This window comes from Amphibalanus amphitrite, unplaced genomic scaffold, assembly GCF_019059575.1.
Source record: "Amphibalanus amphitrite isolate SeventyFive unplaced genomic scaffold, NRLGWU_Aamphi_draft 000079F_arrow, whole genome shotgun sequence".
Lineage (NCBI taxonomy): Eukaryota > Metazoa > Arthropoda > Thecostraca > Balanomorpha > Balanidae > Amphibalanus > Amphibalanus amphitrite.
In genome coordinates, this window is record NW_024881575.1 from 1 (window position 1) to 10488 (window position 10488).

The following is a 10488-nucleotide window of genomic DNA, read 5'->3' on the forward strand; positions in this document are numbered from 1 at the left end:
ATTTTTGAAAAAAATTCCACGGATTCCTCATTTTATGTTGACCGCAGTACAAGATACCTACGTGTTAAGATTTCTTTAAACATCGAAATATAAAAACTAAACAATGTAATACGTTGTACGTATCAATTGTCAATCAAATAATACCGATGTGCTGAAGCAGGAGGCCACGCCGGTATTTAGTTAAAATTGCCGTAAGCCAAGGTGCTTTATTTGTTTCCATGGTTACTGACGCTATTACGCTTGCATTTCGCGAGCAGAGAACTGAAAAGTTGAAACAGATTCAACTTTTCAGCTTGCAACTCGCGCCGGACTGATTTTGCTTGCGTTTCGCTCGCGTTTCGCTCGCGTTTTCCGAGCGGGATCCGGCGTGATTTCGCGCGTAAAAGCGAGACGACCTGCGTGTTGGGAGCTGAAAATGCCATGCATTGCAATGGGAGAAGCGAGACGCGATTTGCGAGCTGAAAAGCTGTGTTCCGGCCTTAAGGGCCATCAGGAAGGAATCATTGACAACTGAATTTGAAAGCCTCGGGAAGTTGGCAAACCGTCCGGTACCGCAATTCGGATGATCAGGAAAATTAGAGTTCAGGGATGCATTAGGTATGCATTGGTATTTATGGATGCTGTTATGAATTGAAGTCAATGTAAGTTACACTGACACAACATGATAAAGTGTGTCGATTGTGTGTACACAGAGGTAGACTATTCCCTCGTGTAAATCACCGTTTACAAAAAAAAAATGACATTTATTGCATCACTCCTCGATTGGATTCACAAAGCACACGGAACGATACCGACAGTTAAACCAAGGCTGAAGCCTTGATATGTTACAAGAGGCTGCTTAGATACCAACTGTGATCATATTCGGCTGAAAGGAAACCAAAGCCTGTAATATTTAATATTTTAATCATCCAAAACGAGAATAATGGTGCTCAACGAAAATAGGTACCTTTTACCATTAGTGGTTCCAAACAAAAATAGCAGGATGCCGGTGCCCGAAATACGCTAAATGCGCTTCATTCCTAACGCTTTCATTTCAAAGCCCATTTATACGTCCTTCCAATAATGTCCCCCTCCAGCATTCGTCTACTCATTTACCTATTTTCTTCGTCATTCGTCCTTTCATTCCCTGCCATTGCAGCTCACCTAATAATCCTACCGCCACTATATGTGGAGGTGGCCAACCATCCAGGCTTATATCGTACAAACACACAATTAATTGGGTTTGATAACTCGCATGTCAACAATGAGGGCACTAGCTAGCTAGCTAATTGACTTCTTTTCTATAAGTTGATTGCTGAATGGACATTAAGAAATATTGTAGCAACCGATATAAGGCATTCGCATGTGTATTTTTCGGCTATATTGAGCTACATACCTACATCATATCGAAAGCATCGTTACCGTTGTGAAAGATAACGATCTGTTTAATGAAATGATAGTAATATTGTTGTCAATTACTGTCTCAATAATTCAAAGCACGATATCGGAATGTCATATGATATCAAATTGAAATAGCTTTACTGTTTTGATTTTTAGTTGAAGAGATCGGTTGCTGTACTGATCGTCCCTATAGCCTCTGCCCTTGCACACTGACCTCCGTGTCAGGTCCGCTAGCGGCGACACCCCTCTGACCTCTGTGACCTGACCGCAGGCCAGCTGCCGGGCGCCGGCGGCGGCGATGACGACGGCGACAAAGAGAAGGAGGAGGAGGCGGAGAGAGAGCGGCTGGAGGCCATCGCTGAGGCCGAGGAGCGCCGCAAGGAGAAACACCGCAAAATGGAGGAGGAGCGCGAGCAGCTGCGCCAGGGCATCCGCGACAAGGTGGGCACCGACACAGCGCCGCGGGCGCGTAGGCGCTCAACACTGACACACGCACATATAGGTTCAGACAAAAATAAAACGGTGGGAAGAACATTGCTTTCTATAAGAAATGTGTGGGTGATATGCTCGAGTTTGTTCAGCTATCAACTTCCCGTGACACGTCCATGTGGAGCTGAATCCGCTTACACGTCGGCCTCATGGACACACGAGAAAACACAAAAGGCATTTTGATCATGGATAATAGCTGGCATTGTGATAAGCTGATCAGAAATCAATTTAATTCCTGCGTGTTGCCTACAGTGGGAATAGACCATACGGTAGACAGTATATCCGTTTTTGTGGTTGACATCACCGCTAAGCGCTAACTCAACTCTGAGTGCAGAGTTGCGCGCTGCATTGTTCTAAGTGACGATAGTGATGGCCAATAATACGTTCATTGGAACAATGTTGCCAGGTGGATGTGATAAAAAGTATTGATTGTATACGCCTTTATAATCATTTCATTTCACTAAAATGTTATCATTTATCTTATGTGCGTACCCAGCTGACGACTATTCGTCCAAATTTATTCTCCGAACTCCGTTTCCAACTTTGCTGGAACGTTTGTGACATTGAGATTAGTTGCCAAAGAAGGTCGTGCTGTCGAGATTTCCCCGCCGCCGTGGGCGAGAACTTCAGCCCTACCCAGCTCTGGCGGGCCGAATTACGGCCAACTATATGATGATAATGATCGGCGGGCACCAGCCGGCTAACCGTTACTGCAGGCCCAGAGTCAGACGCCACTCTGGACTCTGAAAATTACAGCAATAGCGCATCAACCTTCACTTTACATCGTTGCTTATCTTCAGTTCTGCAAAGAAACCCGCGAATTCTAATCGTTGGCCTCTATAAGTTGAGAAAGTGGTGACCTTAGCCGTAAAACCTGTTTCAGTCACACTAGCTGTACGAATAAAATGATAACTTTGTTTGAAGTATGATGCCGACGCCTTCAAATTGTTATAATTTGTCTTTGGAGGTATAGTGACGATGCTTTCAACCTTACCGCCGGCTCACATGTCCTTTGAGTCGTCACCCTCGATCACCCGTTCCGCACTGCATGCAATCGAGGACTGGATAGTTACCTACTGACGATTCATCAGCTCCAATGACTGAGTCAGGTAAACGTTTACAACGAATTACACGTACATCACCGTGCTCTTAACGGTGCGGCGATGTTCTCGAGCTGTGATTGGCACTAGTTGCTGTAAAGAGCGAACTCATATCATACCTGTGGATACGTCTAAAGCTAACTTCTGAGCTCCCTGCAGCTCTGAGAGGCCTGAGCGCAGTCAATATGACAGTGTGAGGGAATGCCATTGCTGTTTGAGAATGCGGTAGGTATGCTCTCATTTTGTAGACATTGTTTGCTCTGTTCGCCTTTGATCATAGTTGACAATTGCGTTAATTTAGTGGCGCAATGCAGGCCTCAGGAGCCACTGGAGTCCGGCATTGAGCCGGGTTGACTGAGGGATCTATTCAAGGTGTCGTGCTGACTGTGGCGACGGAGTGCTCTCAGGAACTAACTATATGGGACGTGTGCTAACACGGTCCCATTATGTACGACCCACTGAGCCTTCTCGCGGAGTTAGTCGGCCCAGATTCACTGAGATTCTGTTGGCTCATCCATGTGATTGTCAGGAAGTGGCGGTGATGTGTGCGAGTTTTATTGGCAAAGGGACTATTCGTTCAATTGAAGTTTGCAATACGGGGGCAGTTGAAGTGGGCTATGCATTTTTGACGAGGATACGCAACGCTGTTGTATACCTATAGGACTGGCAATGAATGGTCAAATTGGCATAACACTATACGTAAAAATACCAATTCACAGTCTATGCAAATTAAAATTGATGATTCAAACATGATAAATGTAAAAACCGTTGTTTACTGTAAGTACTGAAGTTTCAGTTCCACAGAACACTATTCTGCTGGGGTAAAATGTTTTATTAATCGATACGACATGGCTCCAGCCATCATTTATATCGTTCCATTCTAGATATGATCAAAAATGCTGAGTTACGCGCTGAGCTGCTGAGCTAAGACTGATGTCGAGATAACAGGTGGACGTCCCCTCTGTTTCAGTATAACATAAAGAAGAAGGTGGTGGAGGAGGCGGCGATGCCGGCCGAGCCCGACAACCCGCTGATGCGGAAGAAGAAGACGCCCGAGGAGCTGGCCCGCGAGGCGGAACTGGCAGACCAGGACGAGTTCACCAGTGAGTGCCGCCGACGCCGCTCTCCGGGCCGGCCGAACGGCGCGCCCGAGAGTCGCCGGGAGAGGCCCGGCTACTTCCAACTATCGCCGTCTTCCCCGAACTCTGCGCTGTACAGGGTCCCCTCTCAACTCCCTGTTTTATCTGAAGAGCATAGGAACGAGAGACCTAAACCTTTTACGTTCTTTTTTTTAATTAAAAGCTCAGCGCTACCAGATACCGAGCTAGCCTGCCAATTTAAAGGTTCGTTTCTTTTCTGACCTACCTTCAATGTCGATACTTCCCACGCGCAGACGCACAACCATTCCCGCTGCAGGTCCGGTCGCAAGAGGCCTAATATCGCTCTTGACAGGCGTGTTTACCCGTGGGACGCGTACGTCGACATCCATTCGCCCATTAGCTGAGCACCGGTGTCAATTTCCCGCGCGCGAGCGTGGCTGCGGCGGACTACACCTCTGCCCGCCAGCCGCTCCGATATTAGTGGGCCGTATGTGAGTACACACGGCATATGTGGCGCCCGCGCCGGCCGAGCCCGGGTGCAGTGGCGGGCGGCCCGTCGCAGTCCTGCCGGGGCGATCGCCCCCCGCTCGATACCGCCCCGGCCGTCGTATCCCTCCCGAAACATGACGGCCGTCCCCAGATAAACATCGGCTGCTGGTCGGCTGACCTTTCGGAAACGTCCCGGGTGCCACCGAGCGCTGTTTCCGACCGCCGGCCGTTTGGAGCCCGTTTCCTACCGCCGGCCGTTTGGAGCCCGTTTCCCCGGCCGTTGGACGGTTTGCTGGCTGACCCGGCCGGACCGGCCGCAATCAGCGCCCATTGCCCCGTCACGGACCGCTCCATATCACATCGTTATTTCGGATAACATCGGGCGAAATCGAGATGGTTCGGCGATTGGCCCGGCCACTCGGTGTTATAGTTAGTAGGTCAATTCTTCGAAATGGAACAATGAGTCGCTGCGAGTTTTATCTGTTGAACTAGTAACTAATCGCTGATGGGCTCCATAGCTTACAGCTCACAACTATGTTTTTTCCAATCGTTTCATGTTGATGCGAGTCTTAATGGCTCCCGACAGCCACGATTATCAAAACGGGTTTATGGTCCTTTGATATTCAAATTTATGTGATGAAACCGGCTTCTGTGCTAGCTCGGCCTACAATGGCGGCGGACGCGACACTATGCGACTTGATGCTGTAATTTACAAGTTCCGCACGATGGTGTCATGTCCCTCTATCTCATCATCCCTTATACATCAATATGCTGCTCCTTTACACAAGGTGCCTTTGACGGGCGATCTGTGAGAGGCTGTATTGTTACGTCCCTATCCGCGGGACCCCGTGTCATTACTTCCGTCCGTGACACACCGTGTCAGTGTTGTCGATCCGTTATAGTTCGACGCGTGGTTCACTCGCCTATCCCAGTGTCCCATCCAGTGTCGCCAATATTTTATCCGTGCTGCTAAATTATACAGCCGGGCAGATACACACAAACATGGATCACACTAGGCCAGCCCAGCATGATCTGTCCACTGGGTCCCCGCGGCCCTCCCGCTTCCGTACCGAGTATTCATGCCACGCCAACTCGGCTGTACCATGCAGTTGGAGTCCTGGCTTTCTAGTGTAGTCGAAACACTGGCTCGGCTTCCGGGATCCGATGATGAAACATTCTTAATAAAACTCAATTCAGCATTGCAATTCGCCAAAAGCAAGATTACCTGTCATTGTTTTATTGTGAAAAGGCCACTAGCGACATTGCTTAAGTACTCTTCCGGTTTCTATTGACTAATGTATCAGTAAATGTTTGAAAACGGAGCGTGTGGCCGCCGTTCAGTTACGTAACGGACACGCTGACAGCGACTGATGGCTACAGCCGCGAACCGACTGGAAACTGAACAACACCTCTGTGGTTGCAGAACTGAAAAACTCGCTGGAAACGCAAGTGAACGAAATAAAACAGCAGATCGAAGGTAAGTCGGGGACGCAGCACTGCCACACATAAAGCCTTAGAGCGCTGTGAGTTTTAGTCGTCTGCCATTTATTTTTGCAGCTTTTTGCACGCCGGTCTAGTGGCATATCTAGAGCCTTAGGCGCGTGGTGATTGTCCCGTTCGCTGTCCATGCAACTGACGCCGCCCTCGTCTCGTTCAGTCGCACGATGCAAGCGCAGAGCATCGTGAATTCAGGTGAAGGCGGCGCGCCGCATGCCGGTTCGGTGCGCGCCGTCCCCACTCTGAGAGGTAGCGTCCCGGCACCGCCGCCGCGTGTAACCGATCGGTCTGTGTTTCAGAGAAGATGAGGTCAATCCATGGTAAGTGAGGAGGCCACTCGGCGCCCCTCTCTAGCCGTTCAGTGTGACCTCACGGGCACGTCTAGTCACAGATCGTCCACGACCGCGCCCTCGGTCTGTCTCTATCTCTCTCTGCGGCGCTGTCTTCCCTCCTTCGCTGTCTCTATCTGGCTCTGTCCTTATCCAGCCGCATACAGCCTCAGTGTGGCCTCGTGTACCCTGAGAGGACTGGTGACCCCCCGTGACCCAGCGTGACCTGCTGGTGAGCTCCCAATGTTACCCGCACCGTCGGCATGACATGTAGCCGGTCGACCCCTGCTCGAGCCGTTCGGTGTGACCTGCGACCCGACAGCCGGAGTCCGGACAGCGGGCTGCTGCTGACGCTACTGTTTCCAGGGCACAGTGTGACCCGTGCAGAAACTGTCGCCTGTCACCCCTCGCTGACCTCCAGCCCACGCCTCCGGCTGACCCGATCTGTCAGCCCCACCGATGAACTGGCAAATATCTGGAGGCCCCTGGTGCTGTACCCGGCTCTGCTGGTGTGTTTTTTATTGTTGCAGCAGCCTAAGCTCTTTGGAAAAGACCTCCTCCGACCTTTCTGAGTTCTCCACAACTATTATCAATAGAACACACACACCTCTCCGAGCCGCACACCGCAACCGAGTGCTCTATCCTCCTCGCTTCATTTCTTCACTAGGTGTCACTTCATGTAGCTGCTGGATGTGGTGTGCACTGGACTGACCGGCTTATGCATTGGAACCTTCGGTTTAAACATCGGGGCTGAACTTCGCCCGGTCGGCAATCGATGTGATGGCACAGCATCCCTCCCAAGGCGTTCCGACCTCTCCCTGTGACAGCCTTTTCCGCTAAGCTGTCGCCGCCTCCCCCTGCCGTCGGTCGGCCGTCGCTGGCTCTCACTGGACTCCTGTCTCCGCAGGGAAGTGTGTTTTGCAATGAGCCGGCCCTCGAGAGCGGGACTATGCAAGCGGCCGCCCAGCTGCGGCCGACTGGCGGACCGCTGAGCTGAACTGAGCGGACCGGGCACGCCGCTGAACGGAGACCTGGCACCGGGCGTGCCCCCGCCTGCGGCCGGCGCTGCCGTGCGGCCGCGGGGAGACGCGTCGGTCCGTCCGAGCGCCGCTGCCGCCGCGCGCCGACCGCAGGCCGCCGCCGCCGCCGCCGCCGGCGCGCCGGGCCACCCGCCGTGCGCTGGTCGGCCGGGCCGTCCGCGCGCCCTCGCCGGCCGTGACTTCTGGACCCCCGCAGTGGCGGCGGCGACCCTCGGCCCTCCCCTGGGTGTGCTCTGTACGTCTGTGTGTCCCGGCACAGGGTCGCGGCCGCCCCTGTCCACGGCTGGCGGGCGGCGCCGCGGCGCGCGCCCCACCGCTGGCGGCCCCCCTCCCTGCGTCCCCTCGGTCACTGTCGCCCGCCCCCGCCCCCGCCCCGAGCGGCCGCCGGCGCGGGGCGCGCGCCGCCCTCCGACCGTCCGGCCGCCACGGCGAGTCAGCCGGCGCGGCGACACACACACGGCCGCCAGCCGAGACCGCTCCCGCTCCCGTGTCTGTGTAACAAAGGTACCAAAGTCTTAGCAACGAGTGTCGGCCGGCGGGCCGCGAACTGGACGCGCCGCCGCGGCGAGAGTAGCCTAGCGCGCGCGGCGCCGCGCCGCCGCTGGTGTACAGCGGTGGCCTGTGCAGTGGTAGCCGTAGCGCGCGCCCGGCCGGCGGTCTCAGCACCGCTCCGTAGGCCTTATCTTGTTTGGGCGCCGCCGCTATTTCGCCGGTAGGCCTGTAGCCAGGCCCGGCTTGGTTGCGCTCGCCGGCGTCCGGCAGAGCCCCCTCGCCAGGCCGTTGTAGGCATCAGGCGTTCCTTGTTATTGTGCAGACGTTTTGTTATAACAGGAATAAATCTTCGGTGAAACCTGCGCCTGTAGATATGTGGTCACTCTGTGAAACGTACTTAGCACCGACTGGAAACTAGCTACATAATTTATGGCTGTTTATTCAGTAGAAATACGTAACGAAGAATATTTAACGCTTAAGGTACATACAGACAAGTTTTTCGAGTAGTTCTGCAAATCTCCTACGGGGCAGTGAACTGGTGGGAAAGTCCACAGATCCAGAAATCTACAACAAAGATTGAGGGTATGATATTAAAAACTTTGCTAACTTGTGAAGCTCTCAGGTTGTCTTCTACATCACTGCCAGGCTCGGTGTTTACGCCACTCACGCACTTTATAAGTAGTAGCTCTAAGCTCAGATTTACTGGGGAAGTTGGTCAAGTTAGGAGATTCCATAAAATCCCTAGGGCAGCGTGGAGCTTGTCAACACAATAGCTGAATTCATTCGTTGGGGGCAATGCAGTATTCGAGGCCAACGGTTGGCCGCCTTCGCCGGGCCAGTTTTTTTTTAACAAGGTTATGGTGAATTAACAATAAAAATAGCCGGTTTGTTGTCAAGAAAGAGTTGAATTGATTTTACTTTATATTATCTTCGGCGGCGGCGACTCTCAGCAACACGTGGCGGCGACACAATCACGGCGGCAGTCAGGGCGGAACTCAACCACGAGGACGAAACGGGGGCGAAATCAACTCGGTTTATACAGCGCAATGTGAAGGATCCAGGACGGGCTACCAGACAGAGGATACTTTAAAAGTCGGAAAGGAAACTAGTATAGGCACGGGGAGGATAAAGGAAAAGGGCTCGAACACACGACAAAGGTGTTTCAACACCCTTCCCCGCCTAACTCGGCACCGGTGCTGCGTAGAGGCATGAGGTAAGCGGCGTTCGAAAGAGCGTAAACAATACGGAGAAAGCATTTCAATCATTTTTTGGTCAGGTCAAAGGTCAGCTTAACGGATTATCAGTCATCAATGGCCAGATTTCGCTTATTTCGGCATTTTTAATTCCGCGCACAATTCGGGAACGAATAGAGCTACAGCGCAGCGGAAAAGCGCTTTCGATAGCAGGTCGTTCTGGATATCATAACTATTTGAAATCTCAACGGTTTAACTTGCAGAAGGCAAAAATTGTCATAATTGACGTTTTTGCGAATTTTTTCCTGCAATGCTTTTGACTCAAAACTTGCATCACATTGATTGTTACCGACATCAAATTTCTCTTGTCGAGAAGCGTCGAATGAACTCACCTCACCTCATCTCACCTCAAAGTCTCATTTTGAACATTTGACCTAAGATCAAGGTTATGACCTGACCAGAAAAGGTCATGTTGCGCATCAGTCGATCCGTATCGTTAATTGAACACATCCAGTTGTTTTCATCGCTCTAGCATGTCGCAACCAAAAGTTATTGCATAAAAAAACTGCTGGAGACCTTCAGGTGACATGAGAAAAACGATGTGACAACCAACAGCAATATTTGAACATCGATTTTCAACGCATGTGTTTGCGATTGATGGTAAAATTACCCAATCATCATGCAGTGCGATTTTTTCTTGATAGTCATACTGAAGAACATCAGTTGACTTGCACTTGTTTGAGATTGGCATTACATGTCGTGGCATCACTCAACCATTCCAATCCCTTCCGTGTATAAATATGAAAGGAATGATAATATTCTGGCAAGTGGTGTTTATTACGGTAGAGAGCGACACACTACAATCTCCGCCAGAAGCGCTGAGAGCCGACAGGCGCCCGGAGGCGGTGAGATGGAAACACTCGAGATTCCGAGAGTTCCGAGATGAAAGGATGACGCAGCCGGCCGGAGACGATCGCGCGCCTTCAGTTCCCTCTGGTGATACGCTGCGCCCGAGTTCGCTGCCGAACACGGCGAGTGAGTCTCAAACGCAGTCTCCCTGATCTCGACATCCGCCCTCCTCTGAGCTCGACCCGCTCAGCCGTCAGCGAATCAACCTTCATCCGGAAAGTTTAGCCCCAAATAACGACACGGGCCCATATGATACAATAACAACGCTGAAAAAGTGACGAAAACTGCTGTTAGCGTCGCCCGCCCAAGGCCGGCGGGACGGCTGCGGCGAGCTGCCGCCGCTCTCCATAGATGGCGCCAGCGGCGAGCGCCTGGGAAGTAGACTGCACCGCACAGCCGGGAGACTGCGGCAGCGTCCGCCGCATAGCACTCAGCGTCCGCGATTTAGCTAAACCCCGTGACCACGGTTA

At 52.1% G+C, this 10488-nt stretch overlaps 1 protein-coding gene across 1 annotated transcript; it reads left to right on the top strand.

The window, feature by feature from the left end:
• Positions 1-1651: 1651 nt before the first annotated feature.
• LOC122379488 (complexin-like) lies at positions 1652-8262 on the top strand (the record flags this gene model as incomplete). The annotated part of the gene is made up of 5 exons (XM_043361727.1): positions 1652-1821; positions 3940-4072; positions 5982-6035; positions 6355-6375; positions 7292-8262. Coding segments are annotated over 5 exons (398 nt in total), but the record flags the coding sequence as incomplete, so codon positions are not given.
• Between the last annotated feature and the right edge of the window lie 2226 nt (positions 8263-10488).